Source organism: Euwallacea similis, chromosome 37, assembly GCF_039881205.1.
Source record: "Euwallacea similis isolate ESF13 chromosome 37, ESF131.1, whole genome shotgun sequence".
Classification (NCBI taxonomy): domain Eukaryota; kingdom Metazoa; phylum Arthropoda; class Insecta; order Coleoptera; family Curculionidae; genus Euwallacea; species Euwallacea similis.
In genome coordinates, this window is record NC_089645.1 from 579,058 (window position 1) to 603,711 (window position 24,654).

The 24,654-nt window shown below is 35.3% G+C and overlaps 4 protein-coding genes across 4 annotated transcripts in view; 3 read left to right on the forward strand and 1 right to left on the reverse strand.

Annotated features, from left to right (window-relative positions):
- Nucleotides 1–24,654, forward strand: part of LOC136418748 (uncharacterized) — a 130,672-nt gene that overhangs the window by 32,298 nt on the left and 73,720 nt on the right. The gene's annotated exons all lie outside the window — the stretch shown is intronic.
- 312 (ribosomal silencing factor RsfS-like protein, 312) lies at nt 571–1,636 on the forward strand. The gene is made up of 2 exons (XM_066404900.1): nt 571–699; nt 779–1,636. The coding sequence occupies exon 2, from the start codon at nt 833–835 to the stop codon at nt 1,547–1,549; it is 717 nt and encodes a 238-aa protein (XP_066260997.1). The 5' UTR covers nt 571–699; nt 779–832; the 3' UTR covers nt 1,550–1,636.
- LOC136418751 (CD63 antigen-like) lies at nt 1,907–7,876 on the reverse strand. The gene is made up of 5 exons (XM_066404925.1): nt 7,542–7,876; nt 6,647–6,838; nt 6,273–6,443; nt 3,488–3,703; nt 1,907–3,425 (listed from the first exon to the last, which is right to left on the reverse strand). The coding sequence occupies exons 1-5, from the start codon at nt 7,602–7,604 to the stop codon at nt 3,360–3,362; spliced, it is 708 nt and encodes a 235-aa protein (XP_066261022.1). The 5' UTR covers nt 7,605–7,876; the 3' UTR covers nt 1,907–3,359.
- Nucleotides 8,224–23,878, forward strand: htt (huntingtin). The gene is made up of 32 exons (XM_066405040.1): nt 8,224–8,508; nt 8,573–8,756; nt 8,817–9,095; nt 11,695–11,836; nt 11,898–12,082; nt 12,390–12,576; nt 12,632–12,844; nt 12,898–13,040; nt 13,091–13,555; nt 13,723–13,878; nt 13,939–14,099; nt 14,150–14,417; nt 15,064–15,292; nt 15,625–16,022; nt 16,077–16,343; nt 16,419–16,652; nt 16,712–16,872; nt 17,004–17,204; nt 17,261–17,591; nt 17,645–17,993; nt 18,187–18,443; nt 18,496–18,675; nt 18,732–18,985; nt 19,189–19,588; nt 19,649–20,394; nt 20,480–20,734; nt 21,413–21,725; nt 21,778–21,978; nt 22,034–22,420; nt 22,495–22,645; nt 23,020–23,282; nt 23,405–23,878. Exons 1-32 carry the CDS (start codon nt 8,426–8,428, stop codon nt 23,747–23,749), a joined length of 8,388 nt encoding a protein of 2,795 aa, XP_066261137.1. The 5' UTR covers nt 8,224–8,425; the 3' UTR covers nt 23,750–23,878.

Below are 24,654 nucleotides of genomic sequence, written 5' to 3' on the forward strand. Positions count from 1 at the left end.
TAATGTGGTGTAAACCGCACTTTATACTTACTTCTTATTGGTCAGGATACACGCATGGCAGGTCACATGAACAACCGGTAGTAAATTTCGATAAGAACGGGCAAAAGGATTAGGTCTTTAATGCAAATTAACTGGAATGTTTGGTCAATACTTACTTCTTCGGCCCTCGGAGACCTTGAGAAATAACGATTTCCTTGGGCGCCAACTTATGTTTGATACTTGCTACAAATGCTAAAACAGGCCAAATTTTTAAAATATTATTAAGTTTTAATTTTAATTATTTGCTAGAAAATGAATTTAATATTTTTTAGATTAAATTATTAGAAGTTGGTCTGGATTAGTTCCGTTGTAATCCACGACTTGGAGCCGATTTTTTCTTCTACACTGAAAGGAATTTAAAGATTGATGCTTATGGTTGTGTCTCCATCGCACGCACACATGTATATTTCTAGTAGGAAAAGGACAGATCTACAAATGGAAGTTTTACTGGAAACTTACATAGATGGTAAACGACAAGCAATTGGCAACGTTGCGCGAGCTTCCGATGTTCTCTCTAACCCTAAATTTTAATTTCAATGTTATTTCGTAAAAAGAATATTTGCAATATTTTGATATTGTTATTTTGCAAAATCGCACTATAATCACCATAGAATATCCAGAAGAACATTCTATTTATGTAAAATTTCTTAGTTTATCAAGGTAACACGTTACCATTTTAATTTTAATAAATTTCAAGCATATCCCAATCCTAACACACTACTAGACCAAACTGTTGTAGGCCTTTCAAGTCCGTTTAAACTAGAAATCTGTCTATTATTATAAGCCTAGAAAAATGTCTAATGCATCGACAATTCTTCGGACCATTATAAGATTTAAAACACAAAATCCCTCCAAAATAATACATCAAATGAAAAAACTTGGAATTCATCAATTATCAAATCAACTAAATATAAACTTTAAAGTCCAAGAAAACTTCGATCCCACCAACAAGACTAAATTAGACGACAATCAGGAAATTCTGGACATCTACAAAGAAAGGTTGAAGTATTCCCAATCAATCGAACAAGACTCTCTTGAGACTGAAGAAGACTCTCTAACATCAAGTTTAAACTTAAATCATGGGGTCACTGGCGTCTTTGATATTGAAGACTTAGTAGAAACTTTACATTATCGACAAGCTGAAAATCTGTTTGTTGCAACAGTGCCAAAGGAAATTAAGTATGTGGACTATATTGTAGTGGTAAGTGGAAAGTCTCCAAAGCATATGCAAGCAATAGCACAGTTGGTTCGGCGGGTTTTCAAGCATAAGCGCTATAACACAGACATTGTGCCAAAGCTGGAAGGTGGATCTTCTTCTGATTGGATGGCCTTAGATTTGGGTAATATCGCCCTGCATATTTTTTCAAAAAAGGCTAGGCAAATTTATGATCTTGATTCATTGTGGGCTGTTGGACCTAAATATGATGAAGAATACAATAAGCAGGAGCCTATTTCTAATTTCCTTGAAAACCAAGCTTTTAGCCTGAAGGGACTGGAACCTGCAAGTTGAAAAAATGTATATAACGTAGTAGCTACCTATATAGATTGCTATTTAAATTGTACATATTGTTAGTAAAAACGTATTTCATATGTAATTAGGGCACCAAATAAAATTTGTAAAAATCTTGGTGAAAAGAAAAACTATTATGTGTTTTATTTAGTAAAGTAAAAGTAACTAGTGAAAATTTCCGGACAGATTATGTACATGGGATTTCAAGTAAGACCTTTCAGCACTATCTAATTTATTTTAGCATTTTTGGTAGTGTTTCAACTTCATATATGCTTAATTGTAGTTCAACATTTTAATATAAATCAGACATCAGTCAAGTACTGAATATAATAGCAGAAGGCGTAAATGAAAACACACTTCGCACATTCAGTTTATTTACTCACAATTAGATAGGTAGGTATCATAAATATCATTATCGAAATACATTTCACTGTATATGTAATATGTTTATGCATAATTTGTAGTCAAACCTCAACCCTCATCAAATCGGACGAATTTAAAAAGCGCATTCTCACCGACAATATTTTTGAGGTCTGCTAAAAAAAATACTAGAATATGTCACAAAATGTTAAGTATAAATATTTTTTCACAGACAGTTGGTAAATGCAAAAAATAAAGTGTTTTTCTGGAAAGATACCCATGATTCTTATTAAGTAATTATGTGATTTTGGTGGGTAAATCTAGAGTCAACCTAGTTCTACGGTTGTAGATACAGAACTATGTTAAAAGTAAAATAAATACCATTCGAAAGGTTTTGATCATCACCGTTGTCGATTTATAACGACTGGGAACCATCGTTTTTTGGTATGGGAACAAATGGTCATGACTTTCTGAATAATATGAATAATACTATACATATTTATCAAAACGTGTTATTTATAAAACCATTATTAAATTCCTTAAATGAAAACGATTTGATTATAACATTTGGCTTTAAACCTAAATCTAATTCTTTATGCAAGTAGGTTGTGTTAATTTATTTAATCATAATAATGTATAAATGAATTGACGTGTATATAAAAACACGACCATATTATAAATAAATTGAACGACTTGTTCACATAGTGGAGCTGTATTGTAGCTATAGTGACATAGCAACTATTATTAATCCATATTAAGCCACTTTTGACCGACGCAATATATACCACCTCAGTCGGATTAATAATTACTACTTCATATAGTTGATTAGGAAAATGTCCCTATCTGAACAAGCCTGATGTGCACTTTATAGGTGTCACGCTAGAGCATGAGCATAATTATTATTTGAGAAGTATAAGTATAACACATAAAGTTATTTAAATGCTAAACATGCTCATGCGCTTATTTTGAATATAAATACCCGTGAAAAACCTAAAAATCAACAACTATCTTACAAATAATCAGAGATTCGTTAATAAATTGTACTTAGAGAATTGTTAGAGATAATGAAAAAATAGAATATAAAATAGTTCAGATCTGAATCGTAATAAATTCAATTTTGAGCAGCTGTATTTCAAATTTCAATGATCAGAAAGTGTGGCAGCAAATCAGTCTGAGAATTAATATCCGTAAACGTTTATAAAAATACTCTTAATCTAGAGCTAAGTCTTGAAAGTTTAAGTGAACACAAAAAAGGAAATCTCTTAAATAAAAATAAATATTCAAGATCGAGAAGGTAAACGAGGCGAAGGACTTAAGCCCCTCGATTGTGAAACCTAATAGCAATAAAAAAAACAGGTGGACAAAACATGAATAACTCTGAGGTCGTCATAAAATGGATCCTCAAGATAACAAATGAACGCAGTAGAAATAATACTTCAATGAAAATAACTTAGACAGTTTCATATTCCTTCCGGATATGCCTGGCCAGGAAGCAAGCAAATATCATTCCAAGAATCTAGAAAAAAAATTGAAAAAACTTAAAAATTGAAATCGGTATTATTAAACAATAAAACGTACTTGAAACCCTGCAATGCCCAAACCGGCAGCCCCAATAACAGAGGCGTACTTTAGAAGCAGGGTCCTTAATTTTTCAATGCAAGAGGCAGTGTAATGGTCCACGTTACTATTGCAGCTTCCATCATTGTGAGCATTGGCGCAGCAGGTGTGGGGTAGGGTATTATTGTGGTTTACCTTCTGCCAGTCATCTGGACCCGTCATGCCACAACATTCAAGCTAAAATATGCGGATCATTAGGAAAAGAACTTCTCAATAGCCGGTGAATCATAAACATAGGACCGTTGATTAAACCATTTAAACCTTTGCTATTCAACATCTGAAAGCTTTGAAGATAAATATGAAATTCATCTTGTTTTCTGAAGATGCCACAATCTTAACTAAATGATAACGTTTTAGGTGAAGTTGTTAATAGGAATAGGAGAAGAGTTAAAAACTGAAAAACCCATCATCCTGAAAAAAACTTGTGCAATGACTTTGCGAAGTGTTTATAGCATGAAGAGGCAAACTTGTCACAATGAGAAAAACTAAGACACGTGACATCGGCTATTTCGCACATAGATCATTCAGTCTTGCCAGTCTACATTAACTTATTTTAATACATATTCTATTGTCTAGTTCCAAGTTTGTTCGTTTTAATCCAGAAATTAGTAAACGAAGGCCTCGCAAGAATCTGGATATGTATTTTATTTCATCAAACCCTGACTTGCAGCAGCCGTAATGAACCGATAATTAACGGTTCAGAAGGACAGCATTAATTCAAATTTTTACGCTCCAAATTGAAAACGTACGGTTAAACAAACAAAAGGTGAAAAAAAGTAATAAGAAATTGTCGCAAACATGAGCCCTGAATTTGGACATCTACAGTAATCGAATAAACCACAGACCTTTGTGATAACGAGCTATGATTCATTTAGTTGGTCCACCACTTTGGGAAGGGTTAGAACATTTTTTTACGATAATTGAATAAATTTAACAATACATTTATATATATAGAATTATTAGTTTAAGGTCATCAGTTCAGTCGGTTATCAACTTGTGGGCCGTGTAATTATTGTCAATCTAAGGGAGGAAAGGAAGACCTACATATGACATTACTAAATACATATTTTATAGTCCGTTTCGATTTAGACGTCGCTTAGATCGATAATTAATAGTTCAGTGACAATTCATTTTAAAGATATTTCCATAAAGATCGGAGACTCGTTTTAAAAACTCACATTTGAAGTCGATACCTTTAAAATCAAACCATGCATAATCATATTCTTAGCCTTCTGCCAGTTGTTAGAATAATAATAATGTATTATCAGAAATAGGTGACTTTAAATCGGGCCTCTGCGGCGTGTTGTTTTTCTAGCTGGAAAGCAGAAAATTTATTAGGTCTTTTAAATAGAATCTAGCCGATTCCCCTCAAAATAAAAAAGATACTAAAATTAAGCAGTCAAGACGTTTCGAAATTTATTTGGTGACTCAACTATCGCTTTTAAGAGCAGGGAAGATGAAAAAGTGCTAGCATTTTATATACAAGAGGGAGTTAGCATAAGTGTATTATTATCATCGAATGACAAAATCAATATCGATCCGAGGAGAGTTTTAATAGGGGGGATTCTACCAGTATTACAAATTGAATTATAGATGCATTAGCCTAATTTTCAAGGATTACAGTATCGATGGGAAACAAATAAATATGACGACTTTAATCTCACAACTTCAGGAAGGAATTGAGCCTAGTTTTTATAATTATTCAATTTACATTTTCATCAGTGGACTGCTACTGCCGGCCAACGGTTTATTGTTAAATGGTTTAAATAAGTATTAAAAATATAAGTTCTTTGTTTGCGTATAAAACCGTTTACTAAAAGGCTGAACGCATGTTGTAAATTGCAGCATTCAGGTCTAAAGTGAGTTGATTAAAGTTAATTTAAAGGTTAAATGTGACGAAGGCGTTATTCTTGCGTAAATGATTTCATTTGCGCCTTAATGGGCAAAAAATGAAGGGAAATTTGTATATGAGGAAATGCAATATTTCAGACAAATCCACAGGCATAGGGTTCAAGTAAAAATATAAAAATATAATATAGGCAGTTTTACCTATACCTATTACATTGAATATCACAAAAATAAGTTTTGCCACCCAAAAACTTAGGTAGTGTTGAAATAAATGATTTTTGACCAAAGAAATCAGGAAACTTCGTGTTGAAATGCAAATAGTCTACAGTTGTATGCCCAAGTACTGAGGATACCTCACTGGTGTATGTTTTCAGTGCTCAGCAGAGAAAGGTTTTACTGCAGGTGCTAGATGTAAGCACGATAGAAAGAAATAAGCACCTACAATAATAACTAATTCCAAAGGAAACACTACAGTATCATAATACTAATATGCTTTCCATAATATGCATTAGGAATATTATGTAGAATGTGAATCATAATACGCAGTAATCATACTAATTAATATTTCTGATTAATATTCTCATAACTACAGTCACTTCCTCTCTTTACAGATTAATCCTACCTAATTTGAGTATCAAGTCTTGACCGTCCTTCCAAATGATTAACGTTATGAAAAATATTCAAGAAACATTTTTTCCATACAAATATGAAGAATTCAGAAAAATATTTTTATTAAAAAAACCAGTGGCGTATATTTTTCGTTTAAAACATTCAGGGTCATTCAAATAGGGACGTTGCTGTTTATATGAACTTTTTTCCTTAGAATTATCCGCAGATTCACCCCCTGAATTTTTGACATATTAGTATGCAACGTCCTGCATTTACCACATAAACTTACCTCGTGCTGAGCCACGTCCCAAGTTTTTCTAATATCATTGTTGGAGTAATATTTATACATGGTGGAATTCAGCTTATTTTCCAGCATGATTTCAACTTCATTGCGATTAATGTACCCCACAATACCAGCAGCAATTTCCGCAATTAGTATTATTCCCAATAGCACTGAAAACTATTAAAAAAACATTAAATATTGCGATAACAACCATGAATTGATAAAAAAAACAATTCAGCTGTACAAAGCTATAGATTAATGCAGGATGATCAAATTTTAAACTTGAAACGTTCAATTTCTAAAAAAGACAAAATTTTATTTTATTTTAATTTGATTGAAATCGCGTTTTAAAATATCTAAATGATGACCAAGAAGATTACCGTTATGATCATGCAGTGATTTTCTTTGACAGCTCCACAGCAACCGAAGAAGGAGATCAGGAAAATTACCACCCCAACTGTCATAAGAACTATAGGAGCCGCCTGGTAACTTGGATAAACGAAGTTTGAGTACTGGGCGTAGATGTGAAGATGGACTATTACTTCTACGATTAATATAGCCAGCCCTGATATCTGGGAACCAAACTTTGTTAGTTATACCATGCAATAAACAGTAATCAATAAGATTTTAAATAATGCAGATAATCAATTTGTCAAAGCAATATTTCTTTAGTCAAAGAAATTGTAATATACTGAGTCCCAGACTCTTCTTCTTGTATTTACCATAAGTCTCTAGAACCCTAGCCGGGTCCCATAGAGCATAGGTGACAAGATCCTTTAGAATATTCCATATAATGTTATTGGATAAAGGAAAATTGAAAGGTTGACTTTCATTACAAAATATTCTGTGAGAAAACCTCAAGAAAAATTGGAGCAATGAATTTGCTCCAAAAACATAGAAAATCATGAATGAACTTGCCAATTAACTCATTAAGAAATTGTCGGTGTAATGTTGGCTTTAAAATGAAAATTGTCAGTATTTAGATCTACTGACACTGGCTCTAGGGATTTCGACTGAGCTTGACAATAAGGATTGCTCTTCCAGGTAAATGTTAAAAAGGAAACTCATGATAACTGGATGATAAACTTTTCATCTTTTTATAACAGAGGAGTCTATAGAGCCCGAGGGAGTTCCCCCGGAGGACAGAGGAGAAGACCCCTGAAAGATCTCATAGAATGTTATTGGATAAAAGATAATAAAGAGGTTGATTTAAATTATAAAATGTTTCATTTCATTTATTATTAGGACTTACAGAATATATAAAAGAAAACTTACCGCAAACAACAGGTTGAAGCAGAATAACAAATATTTAACACAAGTCATCCCGCCCGATACCATTTTCACTATTTACTGGGAGAAGTGTCCTTTTTCAATTTTATTGATCTCGGTAAATAACACCTACTTCGCCTTACAGAAATGCAGCCGCACAAATGGACAAACGGTGCGCAAATCAATTACGGTAATAATAAGCGAACTTCTAATCAAATGATGTAGATGCAGAAGAATGCAATAGCGAACGGTAATCAAGAATCAAACATGAATTACAAAATACCAATTTTTACAAATTACCAAATAAATGTAATTCTAAATTCTAACTGTATATTGTTTAGAATTGCCGAAAATAGGAAGCCGCAACCAACAATACACAGAGCGCGAAATCCGAACTCAAGAACAAGTGTAGAGTAGAACTGGCCTCTATGCTGAAGTGACGTTCTGTGTGTTTGGTTCGATACTTGGTTTCTATTAGATAAGTTGTTATGTGAACCAAGCGATGCGATTCAGGTATACAGGCAGATTTTGCCAGGCGGCGTCCTTGTAAAATTTACATGCCACAGGCAACGTCGATTAATGTTACTGTCCTGCAACGTATTAAAAAAGTGCATACTCGGTGACGTCACAAAATTTAGATGACAATGAAGTACAGCTGATATTTAAGTACATAATCGTACATTAATCAGTATTTTAGACAGTCGTAAACATAAAACTGTCAAAGTGAAAATAAACCCTTTAAAGATACACAAGAAAATGTAAATAAAGTGTGGAGTTGTTCAAACAAGATTACCATGCTAAAATATCCTATACATTCAAATTTAAAGTTTTAATTATGTTTTCAGATTAGTGTGCAGGTGTATCGATATTCATATACAGTGGTTATAAATATGGCAAGTCTAGAACGGCTTCAGAAGTCATTGGATATGTTAAAAACACTGTCCAGCAATAGGCAGCCCCCTGATCAGGCTAAGTAATTATTAATATTATTATCTGGTAACTCCTAACGTTATATTTACGAATTAATTCTCCTGCAGAAAAAGGGAAAAAGTTCATCATTGTTACTTGGTAGCGGAGGCATTTTCAAATCCAACTATAAAAATTTGTCCGAACATTTCAGTTCTGCTTGAAATCACAATTGAGACCTTTTTAAAGCTGTGTGATGATGTTGATTCAGATGTTCGAATGACTAGTGATGAATGCTTAAATAGGATTATTCGAGTAAGTACAAATTAATTTTTGGTGAATTAAAAAATTATAATTCTGCACTTTTTATATCAGGCTGTTAGTGATGGGCACATGACAAAAGTACAAATAGAACTGCTGAAAGAAATAAAGAGGAATGGCTCTCCCAGGTCTCTCAGGGCAGCCATACTAAGGTTCTCTCAGCTGGTGCACTTTATAAAGCCACATAAAGGCAAACCTTATGTTCTCAACTTATTTCCTAAACTTGTCACCATAGCCGACAGGGCTGAGGAATCAATTCATGATACATTATCAAGCTGTTTGCCAAATATATTTAAATCACTTCTAATTTTTACTTCAGAAAATGATTTAAAGGTAAGTGGATAATCACCTTATGTAAGTAGGTAAGTAGCTAGATGTTAATAACTACTTAATGGTAGTTACTGGTAGTTAATGGTAGGTTGGTCAAAATCATGGTTGAATAGAGAAATCAAAGTAAACTAAGGAGCATTTGGTCTAATATGTAATCATCACTAAAAATTCAAAACAAAAATGGCATTTATTTAACCCTTTTAAACTAATATCAAAAAAATACATGAAAACCAAATCCTCGTCTTTTAACTCAAACTGTAAAGCACATCATTTCATCTTGCACATATATCATCTAACTACGTCACTCTTCACTTAGAGTAGTCCCTTTTTCTTGCAAGGTTGTAGCCCTTAAATCCTATTCAACTTTTTCATGTCAAAGTGAGACAACATGAGTGATGGGTGGGAGAACGCACTTCCCAGCACGAACGAAAAAATTGTTTGGCGGTATACGTGTGGCGTGAATCTTAAAAATAAAAGTACACTGCTACCTTATTTTATTCTGTATGACGAACCATCTTGTTTGCTGCGGTGCTGACACTCGACTGAATCATCTAAAAACGATATCGCTTCTAAATATACAAAAAATTTTACAGCCTTTTGCAAACGTACAGTTCACCGGTTTAAAAATCAATACGCTATACGAAATAATATACAGTATCCCGAAGGTACAGATAACATGATACACATACATATATTATTATTTGAAGATATGAAACTATTCATTCTGATTTCAATTAACTAATGATATTATCGTTAATAGCTTTCACTGAAATAAACAATTTCTGTTCCATAAGGATAATGTGCTTATCAAAAACCGAAATTTTCAAATTGCTTTTTTCCTAAATTATAATAAAAGTTAGTAATACATAAGTATTAATTTATGGTAAAACTGAAAATTTAAACCAGTTTTTCATTGCAGTTTTTTTTATAAACTTCAACATATTGATCTGTTTGCATTGGGTCACTGCTTACTTGAATGCAAAATATATTTCCCATTTAACCAGGTCTGTGTCTATTATCGTTTACGAGATCCTCATACTGGACGTCCTTTTCTTGAACACACAATATATTTATGTAAATAAATTATATTTTACATAAATATTAAAGCTTTAGTCCGCAATTCAAAACAAACAGATTTCCAGAAAATGTTATTCGGAAAGTTTGTTTAAATCTGACAAAAGCAATTATTTAGGTATCTACTCCATAGGTTTTGGACCCATACCTAATGGTATTTATAGACCCAAACCGTCAATTCTAGGACTTCTCCAAGGCCTTTAATTGTATTAACCATGTCTATCATTGATTAAATTGAAGCTCTGTGAATTCCAGGGCGCCGTACTTAAATGGTTCAAGTCTTATGTTGCTTCCTTATGTTACCTTTGGTTATAATTCCATTAATCTCAGGATGGACCCTTGCGCTATTGAAAATGTGCTCAACGCTCGTTTCCTTGATCATGAGCTTTCAATGAGTTCTTTTTGGGACACGGTATTACTTTCTGAGGCTTCTGTGGCCTACAGCTGTTCTTGATAATACTTATGATCCAGAAGAGGGTATTTGTTTTAAAGTTGTTGATAAACTAAAGGTTGTTTGCTTTTATTAGATATCGCTCATCTTGACACTTTGGCGGAAAAGTAACCTTGTATGTCGAATCGCAATTTGTAATATGGGCTATAATGTTAAAAGGCATCCACAATTGGACATGGCTGTTAAACTTTGTCTGCAGTGGATTTATCTCGAACACGTTTGTACCTGATATACATATGTTGTGGTGTCTGTATGTGGCCCACTTGAGCTCTCTCTCCAACAATGTGTGCAGGAAAGCCAAGCCAAGAAGCCGTTCCATCGTGGGTAGCAAATATTTATGAGATTGTATTAAGTCGCAACGTTTTTTTAATATTCATACTAGTATATTTTACTCATTAATATGTAATTGAGTAGTATCTAGTAGTATTGTAGCTATATTTTCGGTTAATATATTTTTTATTTTAAAAAATTTGTTTTATTGCTTAAATGACTTAAAATCCTCATTTGGTCCATGTTCCCATACTTTCATCCCATATGCTATTATATGTGTCTCTTTCGAGGGCTTTTTCACTGCAGGCTTGTGTGCAATGTCACCATCTCAACAACCCCTACTTCTACGTGAGGTGTTTCTAAGGTATTACTTATTCCAAGGTAAAAACATTCGTCGTCAAATTGAAAAATTGGATTTCAATCGAGGTGTTATGGGATTAATTTTTCGGTACTTAGTGGTAATAGTTTATGTTCTTGAAGTTGAATTTGGCGTTATTGCGAGCTAAGCTCGATTATTCATCAGCGAAGTCTTGAAATCTTCAACACCAGTCCAAAGAGTATATCTCTATATCTTTATTTGAGACCTCTGATTGATGATTCTCCTTTTGATTTCTTAATTGCATAGCAAAATTTGAACACCTCATGTATGAAATGAATTAGGAAATGCAATTTTGCTTAACTCAAGTCATATTCTAGTACCTCTCTTTGATTGTTCCATCGAATCACATTCGCTACACAAAACTATTCATTTCTTGACTCGGCTACTTAAATAGATATTGTATCACTTAATGTCTTTTTTTGTAATAGGCATTGCTTAAAGCATTCCTGCAAAATGTTGTTAAGCCGTCCGCAACGATTAGGAGAGCCTCTTCTAGTTGTATCTTATCCATATGTACATATTCTCGAAGACCTTCCTTTTTCGTTGCTTACTGCATAAATTATCTTTTGGGTAAGTAATTCCATATAGCTTTAGCAGCAAGAGCACGGTAAGAATCCCTAATCCATTTTAGATATAGTAATTCCTGTTGATTCTAACCACAGCAGCTGGGTAATATTAGGAACTTTTCACTGTTTAAAAAGCCTTCTGGTATATGTTAATAAAGAAGATTTAGATTCACAGCGGAGTGAAGGTTTGGGTACACCAAAGAGTGCTGGGGAAGGTATACACATTCTAAGGGTAAACAGACTACTGCAGGTAATATTTTGAAGAAACGTACAGAGTAGTCCCATAAATAAAGTTAGTGACCTGTGTAAATAACAAGAATTTATTCCATACACGTTCTAGTTGTTGAATTTCCCAAATGTTGATTCTGTATCTTGTTTTGCCATAAGTAGGAAAATTTGTGTGTGGGAAAAAATTAGATTGCCCATATTATTAAAATTAAGTTTACTAAGAACTAAGTTTTACTCTTAACACATTATTTAATTTTCTAATGATAAAAATCAAATTTGAAGTTATATTTCTCAGACTATTAAGGATGCACATATTTACCATTTCTTAGGTCTATGAGCTCTGTCTTTACTATCTAAATACCGACGATCACAATATTGTAAACGCTTCGCTGGATACCCTCAGTATTCTGCTTAGTAATGCCACCAAAGAGCTTCAATGTAAACTTACAAACCCCATGGGCATTAATGTCTGTCGAATACATAAAAGTTTGTCCATAAGCAATGTACGATCACCTAGTGAGTATGAGAATTATTTATTTAGAATCTTACTTCTAGACGAGATACGTTGCAGGTCAATTGAGCGTAGCTCCCAGTGGAATTTTAAGCGACGATCACCATTTTCAAGAATGTGATTTGACCGAAACTATTGAAAGTGATATTGAAACTTGGATCGGTCAGTCCAAGCTTTCTGTATTAAATATGCCCTCTTTAAACCAGGGTATTGATAAACTAGATTTAAGTGACTCAGTGGAGAGTAGTGGTGAAACTCTAGTTCATCATTATGGTAAACGGTTTTTACCCCAAATGTTTGTTGCATTTAAGTGAATTGCTTTCCAGACCATTCTGAGAGGTTGGCTGAGAATTTGAGTCTGAAGAGTTCTAGTTTTAACGAGAATTTGGACGCATTTAGCGATCGCTTGTCAGAGAAGAGCGAAGCTGTTAGTGAAGACAAAGTTTTAGATGAACAAATTGACTATTTTGTAAGCTGTAAATTCTTATTAACACATTTTTTCAATGATATTTTACATAGGAAGTTGAAATTGGAGACTATTTGGACAAATCAATGCCTTTACTATACTGTGCCCGCCTTCTAGCGAAATTGTTCCTCCTTTCTGGAACTCCCGGGCAGTATTTAAATGACAAAACAGTGAGGGTGTCAGTTAAAGCTTCCGCTTTAACCTGCATGTCCTCGATATTCCAGTTGTGTCCATACGCATTTTTTATTTACTTGGATAAAAATTATACTCCTCTGAAACCTGATGCGTCGCGCGTTAGCAGTCAAAGGATAAGTGATATAGTGCTACTAAAAGACCATTCTGACCCACAAATACGCGGCCTAATTGGGGTTGTAGTTTCTACTGTATTTGTAGCAGCTTTAAGGAAGACGAATTTTGATTATTCCGTGTGGGGCAAGCTATTGGAAGAGAATCTAATGGGGATACACACATATTCGGGTTCGTGTGACGTGAATAATTTTGTTCGGGTATGGGTCAAGGTAAGATTTAAATTTAATCATGTGTTAAAGATCAGTTGTATAAAAGTAAAAGCTATAATGTCGAATTCTAAATGTACCTATATGTATCTGCAGAACTAGAAAAGTTATTTAATCTTCGTTTTTTTGCTCCCAGTATTTTTTTCTACTAAGTGTTTCCAATGTCTCAGGGATTACAAGACGAGAATGCAAATTGTCTAAGGCAAACATTACTGTGTCTCAAGCCAGCATTGCACCTAATAAGCGAGTCGTCCAATTGCCAGGCAATATTACCTATTTTAAATATTTTACCAATTTTGGCAAATAATCCCTATTGGCTTGTTAAAGTGAGTATGAATAACACACATCTCCCAAGACAAGTGTAATATTTTGTATTTTCGCCGAAGGTGGCCTTATGTGAATTGGTGTCTGATCTATCATACTTAACAATGTACCATATAACTGGAAGCAATTTATTTCAACAAAAGGTGTTTTGCAATGTTTTGTTGAAGCTTCTGAACGACCCGGATCAGAGAGTGAGGAGTTCTGCGTCGAGCGCCATTCTCAAGTAAATCCATCTTAAGCGAGTTTTAGTTTCAATGCATAAATATTTTCTAGCATGGCTGAGCAATTTTATTGCGAAGATTACCATCCTAATGAGATTATTGCCACCACCAAAGGAATATATTGTACTAGACAATATTTACCTGATATGTGGGATAAAAAGAGTGAGGAAAATATATACAAGAATCTTTTTGTGGAAAATATGCCATTTCCTTATTCTGAGATGGTGGCAGGAATTTCCATGTCTGTTGATTACTCTTTGTCTAAAATTGTGGCAAAGTTATACGTGATACTACTAGAAAGCACTGACAAATATTTAGTTGTAAGCCTGATTGATTTTCTATTATTCAGTATCATTTGAATTTATACAAAATACACTGCTCAAAAAAATCTAAAGATAAAGCATACTTTTGACTATAATCGCTATATAATGACATTAATTTGCATAAAATTTATTCAATTTCTACCTCAAATAGATTGAAATCCAAATCGAAATTCATCTGTGAATAACATATTGGCCCATTCTTCTAGACCCTAATGTTGGTGGTCCTCCGCTCAAGCCAAACATAGAACGCGATTTCCTCGACGTAGGGCCCGTATTGGGTGATGAGAATGTAGATTAGATTTATGTAATCAGTTTCTAGCAGCTTGGTCTGAAATCAACACCTCGTGTACTTGGTGGAGGTTTCCAATCAGCTCCCTACTTGTAGCTCTTGTATGTCTAGCTTAAAAGACCAGAAAATGATCTTGTGCTGTTGTCATAATAGGTGTGCGGCCAGTATGTTTTTCTGCCACATCACCAATTTTTGTTAAGAAAACTTGCAAAAAATCAAAAATAAATTATCGGCTATTTTTTCTATCATAAATGTATTAAATATGAGGATTTGTTCTTATTCCCTAGATAATTTTAGGCAGTGAATTCAACTGATTTTGTAGTATTATATACTTGACTATTGTACAATTTCTAGTATGGATGCATTGAAGCCCTGGCTGCCCTCTCTAACAAGTACCCCTGTCCAACTTACAGATTGGCTTGGGGAATTGCAGATGGTAACTTCAATTCTAGCAATCTGTCCACGATGGACAGCTCTAAGGACCTATTAAATCTGTGTGTCAGTTTGCTACTTTCCTCCATGCATGTTTATGATATTTCTTTTCTGACCAATCTAATGATCCTGACATTCAATTTATATGCTGGTGAGTTAATTAGATACTTCTGATATAGGTATCTCAGTTGATTTATAGAAATAAAAAGCGGAAGTAAAATCGACACTTAAATAAACTACTTAAACGTCGAGGTGTTAAAATCCCATTTTACATCGTCCACGTTTCACAATTTATTAATGCATCATCAGGGTTGTATAATTAGACTTCAGTCATTGATTAGAACAGAACTCCAATTAAGTCATCCTGAGGAAGCAATAATAAATTGGGAAACGCTGATGAGTTAGAACCAGACTTTTGGCTTCTTCCAAAAAAAAAGTTCTTAATTTTTTGTACTGAATATTTCAGGTGATTTAAATTTCCAGGCTTTGCAACTTCTCTAATCAGACCAACCGATTTAACCGAACAACCTTTAAAAAACTGGAATATGTTCCCTAGCGAATCCCTAAGATCCCTGTCTGATCAATATTTATTGCACACTATGAAGCTATTAAACATATTCCATCACGTTATTAATGACATCGTTCCGGTCTCGCCGCAGTCCAAAACAGTTTTGCAGCACTTACCATCAGCCGGAACTTTATCTCCGATTAAAAGGAGGAAAAGTGACGATAGAAAACTGGCTGCTCTGGGACATACCAAAAATATGGAGAAGGATGAAGTTAAGGGAGAACGGAAACTCGCTAGTTTCGGGCATTTTAGTGCTTCGCAACATTACGTTCGGATTTATGAGACTTTGAGGAGCGCTTTTGTGAATTATAAAGTCTGTTTATTCCTTCCTAAAAAGTATATAATATGCAAAACAATAATTTTTTAGATATCATTGGATCCTGCGTCTTCAGAAAGCTTTCTGGAATTAATGCGTGTTACCGTTCACACATTATGCGTAATTATGGAAGTAGGAACCTTAAACGAATTCGGCAGGATCGCTGAAGAAATCCTGACTTATATGAAAACTACATTCCAGTTAGATAAAACTCTGACTGTAAAATGCGTACAGCAATTGCTGAAGTGTCTTTTTGACACAAACTTAACTGCCCACTTTGGAGAGGTGCTTGACAAAAAACCATTTACCGGAGATAAAGTTAGTAACTAATCCACATTTACTATTAATATCAAATTAATATGATTTTTTGAACTAACTATATCGAATTTCCAGGAAGAAGACCATAGTTTTTATGAAAATGTATTCCATAAACCATGCGAAGCTTTGTCTTTATGGATTCAATCACTTAGCAACATAAGCAAGGTTGAATGCGACGGGGATGATACCCTCATGGGGTATTTGCATCGAAAGGGGGTCAAAAAGCTCACAGCCACCTCAAAGTCTTTGGACAAGACTTTAGCCAGTTACATCAGAATTTTTGAACCGATAGTTATTAATTCTCTCAAGGTTTGAAGAGATTAAGTACTCTCATTTGGTTGATTGCGAAATGTGATTTATTCTTCCAGCAATACACTGTAACCAGTGACGTCTTGTTTCAGTGCCAGGTTTTGCAGTTGCTGTGTCAATTGGTGCAGCTACGCATCAACTACTGTCTTCTGGATTCCGACCAAGTATTTAAGGATTACGTTCTTAAACAGTTTGAGTATATCGAAGAAGGGCTTGTGCCGTAAGTGGTTGTTTCTCAAACTTCTAGAGCAAAAAACTTACAATGCAAAGAAATTACTTCTTCGGGGAGCATGAGGGCGCGTAAACGTGTACCGGAATTATTTTTAAACTGTGATTTCGTCTTTTCCATAGGCATTCCGAAGAAATTATTCCAAGAATATTCCATTTCCTTGTGAATTTATCTTACTCCAAACAACATAGCAAAAGCATTATCGATATTCCAAAAATAATCCAGCTCTGCGACGGTTTAATGGCTAGTGGACAGGACCCTGAAACGCACTGCATTCCGGCCTTGGAACCCATTGTAGAAGATGTATTTTTATTCCGCAGTCGGTAAATGTTTTTTTAGTGGGATTTTCCCCTTTAATCGTTAATGTCCTTATTTGTAGCACTAACACTACTGACGTTAAAGAATTGGAAACAACTAGAGAGGTGATCTTATCGATGCTGTTGCGCCTACTGGAATACCCTGCCGTAATAGATTTGGTTACTTTGATATTGGAAGACAGCAAGTATTGTACTGATGACACGGAAAAGTGGCTGCGATGGTCCGGACAGGTGGCCAGTGTTTTCTTAAACTTGCTAGGGCAAGATAAAATCAGAATAAACAACGCAGAAAATTTTATTTCTTTGAGGAAATTAATTTTCGCTTTGAATCCTAATGTATTTAGGCCTGTAGATGATGTTATTGTCATGCTCTTTCAAGCCCCACCTGCAACAGTCAGTTTAAACTTTATCTCGAGTGAAATTGAATATTAACAATACTTTTGCAGCGCGACGAGCAGAGCCTCAGCAAGTGGCTCTCCAAAGTCATACTCCTGATGTTCTTAATATCCCCTTTGAAAGAAGAGGAACTGTTACAAAAAATAAACTCGATTAAGGCGGAATTCAACCCAGGGAGCATTCTTGAGAATTTCGTTGCCACCGCCGATCCTTTAAACGTCTACAATAATGCAGACACCTTTAAAAATCTCGAGGCAGAAGCCATAGTTTCGCGACTGATTCTGAGAATTATTAATTTAGTTTCTAGTCTGATAGAGGAAACGGGCCCCAACTGTGATGATTTCCTGGTCAGTCAACTGGGTGTGTTTTTGATGTATTGCTCTTTAATTTTCCAAACAGGTAAGTAATAGATGGAAATTTCTCAGTTGGAATGATCTTTAGAAAAGGAAAATTTTCCAAATTTGACCGATTTTACAATCACAGCCGTTTCGGAGATAACAAAAATAAACAGTCCATAGAGAAAAATAAAAGATGTCGTATTAATTAATACTAACTATATACTAATAGATACTATTTCTCCTTTCTCTTTCAGGAAGTTTATGTAAAGTATCTCAACATACTGCATCTTTATTAAACAAATCAACTAATATCGACATCGAGACCACCAACGACAATTTTGTCAAAATGCGAAAGACCTACCCATCACTGACATTCCACTATTCTCACGTTTTAAGTGTTTTGAACTATGGTTCTCTCGATTTTTGGAACAGAATATTTAGCTCTCCAGACCCTTCCATTAATGATTTGCTGGTGCAAATTGGTGGGACCATTGTATTTTGTGATTACCTCGTAAGTATTTGCTTTTACTGAAAATGATTTATTCGGAGTGGAACGTTTTCAGAACGAGAATATTTCGGAAACAAACCAACTCTTCTGGATTTTGTCAAACCATCCTGACAAATTGGTGAATTTAATTGATGAAATCCCAGTCTCTGAGTTTGTTTCTTTTGTTCATCGCAACTCCACATTAAGTAAAGTTTTCGTCGCGGGAATTGCTCTACATTGTCTAAAGAACCAAGATGTAAGTAGTTTACCTAAATAAATCGACACGAGTTCGACAACACGATGCACTTTTAGCCCGTTTTCAAGACTAAAATACTGAAATGTATAGAGAATAGCCATACTTCACAGACGGGAGCGTCTGTCAAGCTTCTGATACCAAACTTGCTGTTTAACAGGCAATCCGCAGTTTCCCGATTTGTCGTGCATCTGGCCAGTAGAAAAGTTGAATATCTACTTACAATGAGTACCCAAGAGGTTCTAGAGCAACTCTCCAAAAACGATTTATTTATCATTAAAGAGGAACTTAGTATTCGTATGATGGCCAAGAAGTATGTATACAGTGTGTCCTAAATTCGACGCTTCCCATCGAGATTTCGATGTGTTAAATATATTTCAAATGCGCATAGATTGCTTTCAAGCTCTGCAAATTTTCTTCCTCAATAATAACCGACGTCCTGATGGTGAGCACCGTATATGGGACACGCTGTATGTTTCTCTTAATAGAAGACGGTGTCAATAATAAACATTTTAGATACGAAACCTTAATTAGTCTTCTGAACAAATTACTGGTGCGCCATTACGATATGAGCCCTTTGGATGTCGGTCAAACTCATTTTCTCAAACCTGAATCCATCCGCAAACTGGAAATTAACAAAAAATGGCTGCTCTCTCAAATTCAAGCCAAATATCATGATGGGATGTTACGTAAGGAAACCTCAAAAGTAATGGCTAAATTGGAACACAACGAATTATCCGCCTTTGTATCCAGCGGTGATTTCAATAAGGTGATTTTAAGAGATTGTATTGAGAGAGGCGTCAAAATGATGAGGGAAGAAGACCAGCGAGAAGAGCCTCCTGTTCTGAAGACCGCTGTGGATAGGGTGTTGAAGGAAGTCAGCAGGATGATTAATGAAATTTGCTGCCATCACGAGGTAAGTTCATCGAATTTCATCTACGCGTTAAATATTGTCAAACTGTTAATGGTATTTTAGATATTTTCCATGGAAAACAACGAACCAACTAATAAATACACATCGGAAATAATCCAGTCATTCGAAAACTCGTCGTTTGCGCCCCTTCTGCAAGATATGTCCTTCTCACTCTCTTCCTTCATGAAACACTTATCCAAGTTTCCCACCCTCGAGCTTTCCGAAATAGATTCCGAAAACATCTCCAAATTTGCCGTATTAGCTTTAGAATATGTTAATTATATTTTAAGCAAAGATTCTCACAGTTTCGACGTCGGATTGCTAGAACTGCTTTTGGACTGCTCCGATAAGATTTTGAAACAATCCCAATTTTGCAGTTACTTAGGAGTAGACGCGAATCTAACCTGGCTCTGCTCCGCTATTAATTCCCTCTATATTATGACCAATTTTCTGTTGAAGAACGACTCTCCTTTACCATCTATAGATACAAACTTCCTCCATACATCATCGGACGATGAAAATATCCATAAGGCTCGTTTATCCTGCCATTATTTGTATATTTTGACTTGCTGGTGGTTTCAAATGCAGAACAAACGAATCAATCTAGCTCAGTTTATTTTATGCAGAATTAGGAACATTGTGGTGTTATTGTGCAGACTACCTTTAGTAAACTCTTATAATTTTGTGCCATATAGAGTTTGGGCATTGGGTTGGCAACCTGAATTGAGCGGCAAATTTCTCACCCAAGTCCCACCTTTACCCATTGACATGTTACAGGAAATTGACGTGCTTCAGGAGTATATTTTTAGGTGAGTTTTAGTTTAGGTAATTTTATTGAAAGTGACCGTTTGTTGAATTTATGGTGTGGTCATTTTGTATTCAATATTGTTATAGGACAACGTTACTTGGCTGGACAACCCGACAGCAATTTGAAGAAACTTGGATGTGCTTCCTTAGTGTCCTGTGCACGCCCCTGGACAATCTGGCATTGACCGACATGGCTCTAGCCTTGAGAGCTTCGGGCTTAGCTATAAAAGCCATTACCGCACAATTATTGCAAACTTTAAGATTTCCGGTCTTGGGCAATAAAAGCGCGTCCGATATGATACATGTGCCAAGAAATACTCCGATACCTCTTAGTAGCATAAGGTAGGTGAAGTAATAAGTGTTGGAAAATCTAATATGCAAGGTGATTCAGAACTATTGCATCAAATTTCTAAAAATTGTCCAGTGCAACAGCAGAAAACATTTGAGTATAAAAACCCATGTCCAGAAATGTCTCCGTAAGACGCTATGGCCTTATGATGTTTTAAGGCAGTTATGTGCAAAAATGTGTTTTATGGAGTTTTAGTACCCTTTATTTTAATTTGTTTGTACAAAATACCACTGCAGTAATTGTTCAAAATGTCTTATTTCAACTTTGTCACTTTGGACAACAATGAATCGAGAGAGGTGGTTCAGGTCCGTGGCCCTCTAACTCACCCAGTTTAACACCTTTAGATTTTTTCCTGTGAAAATACGTAAAGTTTCTGGTTTATGAAATACTAGTGAAGAGAGAGCAAACCCTTGATTGCACGAATTACTGCGGCATTTGAAGTCATTCAAAAAGATGATCAAATTTTTAGCCAAGTCCGTCGAAACCTTATACGTCGCTGTAATAGGTGCATTCAAGTTCAAGGACGATGTTTACGTACATGAGTTTTTCTACTTAAATGTCTTCTATTGTTGCACTGAATAATCATTAAAAATTTGATCCCATAGTTCTGAATCCCCCTGTAGTGATAAAGGCATTTTTTATTTTTATTTTTCTTACGTTCCAATTCGTAGCGTCAAAAAACTGAAACTAATCCAAGACCACATAGAAACAAAGTTTTTAGAAGTGACCACAGAGGGTTCAAGTCAGGAAATGAGAAACGTGTTTGCTAATAGGAACTTTGAAAGGATGAGCAATAAATACTCTTATGGCCAACTGTCTATTAAGTACTTCTTAGTATCAACAAACGATTCGGAAGAGAATTCCGATTCGGTAGCTGAACTCATGCATAGGAGAAGAAAGGGATTACTCGAAGAATGTGGATTAGATGTCAATTCTTGTCTACAATTTCTGCTGGATTATTACTCGCAGCTCCTCAAGCCAGACGTAAGTTCAAAATTGTTAGTTCTTTGTTGCGTATTTGCAGCGAAAATTTTAGTCCGCAGTAAAGGACATTCGGATTCTACACGAAACTGTTCGGTCGATTTTATACATATCCGACTTGTTTACCCATAAAGCACAATTTGGATGGATGTTGGACACTTTTCTGAATTTATCCAAAACTCATTCCATAGAAGACGAGCTCTTGCATCAGTATTTGATTGTTGGCATTTGCAAAGCTGTCGGAGTATTAACACCGGTGAGACCTTTTTTTTACCCCTTTTAAATTGTTCATTTAAATTTTATTCAACCAGGACTTGGAAATTTACGAACAAACTAAAAAGCTTTTGGTACAATTCCTCAAAAGCCCGTTTCTCCCTACCCGGATATCAAGTCTGTACGGAATTCTTTACATCTTGGAAGGATGTTTGCTCTCTAACATCTCCATCGGAGGGATTTCGGAGGAGTTACAACTAATTCTGCCCTGTGCATGCGAATATATTCAAGTGAATTTGAACAACCCAACATTAATGCAGTCCAGGGAGCATATGATGTTAGTGTGGGCCCTAGCGTTTTACCTCATGGAGAACGTGGAAGAGACGCATATGGAGGCCAATTTTGTTACCACAACTTTACATACGGCCTTAAACAAAGTACTAACTGGCAAAAGCACTGATTATGGGGACAAATGTATTATTAAAGTGCGTACTGAGAAAAGTTGCTCTTCACAAACTTATTGTGCTTAAATGCTATCAACTGTTGTTTATCTATTCAGGGTTTGGAGAGGCTTCTTCTTATGAAGCCGCTGTATATACTGGAGAAATTTGGAAAAAACTTGCAGAAGTTGGCTCTAGAAAAAATGAAAGATGATAATCCATTCGTTTCTATTCTGGGAGCGCAATTACTGATCACCTATATGTACGTAGGTAAGTTTATCAGACGGTCTGCGGTATCTATCTATTGAACTGAATTCATTTAACAGAAATAGGTTTCACTATAATTTTGAAAACGATTTAATTTTCAAATAAATTTGATTGAAACCGGTGATTGCCGAGAAAAATGATTCAGAATCAATTTTCCCAATAAGACTGGTTTGCTCCGCATAAAAAATGAGTAGAACTCTGCTCCTAACAGAAGTTATGTAGTGGAAGTGTTTCTGATCCAACCTTTTGATATACAAGGTGTTCATGAAAAATTTTCAATTTGGACCAGCTCGAAAAGGCGCCATTACACAGTAACTCAATATCCAAGATTCCTTACCAGTAAAGAAATCATCTTAGGGCCACCCATTATATTTCAGATTGTTGGGAGCATCTAGAAAAACCAGGTTCTGAAATACAGCAATCCACTCCTGACCACCTAGTCCAAACCATCGAGAAGATTTCAGCCATATTCGAGCGTATTAAAAAAAGTTTCGCCACCGAGGTGCAAATATTGTGTTCAGCCCTCCCGTTGATTTTGAAAGACTTCTTTTCCCCATCCGACATTCTCACCAAGGTTATTGGAGAATTTTTATCTCCCCAACAGCCCCATCCGAAGCTAATGAGTGGAGTTGTTTTTCAAGTAAGTCACTTTGAATATTAATTTGCCTAATTCTTATCAAAGATTGTTCGTCAATACACGAGCAAATGCAGGGAAAACAGCCATTGCAAATTCCTTAATTGATTGATTTTTCTTTTGTTCAGGTGTTCGACAGCGCTATTCAACTAAACCAACTTTCTCTGCTTCAAGACTGGGTGGTTTTCAGCCTCTCCAGTTTTACCCAGTCGTTTTCCAACATGGCAACATGGTGCCTAACATGTTTCTTTATTAGCGCAAGTCCGAACGAATGGCTGAAAGCCTATTTCCCCTATGTACAAACACGGGTAGGTAGGTATGAGCATGAAGACAGAAAGATATTTTGCATCGCGGGAGCAGACTTTTATAAGAATCTAACCAGTGACCATCAAAGGAAGACTTTTGTGGACAGTTTTATGAAAGTCCGAGATCATCCAGATATGCCTTTCAGTGACTTATTGAACTCGTTGTAAAACTTGGACAGTTAAGCGCGGATCAAATGTGAGAAGTAAAATAATATTACTCTGTGAATGTTCAAAAAAATAAATATATTTTTGAATTATTGTCGAACCCTTTGTTAATATATTTTCGTTGTTATAAAATTCCAGCGGTGTTATTTAACAACCTATAAATAAATTAGGGGAAGGCTTTTTGTGCCACTGAAGAAACTCGCGGGAAACCGGAGAGATCGTAAACAATTTACTTTCGCTATGCGGACACGGAAAGGAATTTAAATTATAATTTAAAAATTTTATTTTAAAAGGGATGTTTAGTTAGTTTGTGGAAAGTACACGTTTAGCCGTGACAAAATACAGTATCGTACTCGCATGTAATGAGCATAATCCCCTCAGGAGAATTGCGCCAGTCGCATAATGGCTTCCATTACATGATTGTCCAATAATATACGATTCTTTTATCTATCACGGTCCAAGGTGAAGTGTGCCCTCAACAAATCTTTAATCAAATCTAACAACTCCGTCGCTCAATTTAATTGAAGTGCGGTGTAGTATCGTGACGGGTCCGCTTTATTCAGTGGAGTTTTGCCGCATAAAGCTAATTTATATGCGAATCCAACAGCTGTAAAGATACAGGATAATAAGGGATCGGTTCAGATGTTACCTCCCTGTCTCAAGGCATTTATTAAGCATACAAAGCACAAACAGTATTTACAATTTTTTTCAGTTTTATTATAAAATTCTGGCCGGAGTCCGCATTTCTAAAATTGTTTTCACAGTAACCATACGAGGATCATAAAGACCGTTTTATGCCGGCTATAATCTCTTAGTTTGTACTTTAAAGGGACTGTCCAATATGAAATATAGTGCAATTTTAGCCTCTGCGGTTTTCTTAGAACCGTGTTTATGAATTATTGGTTTGC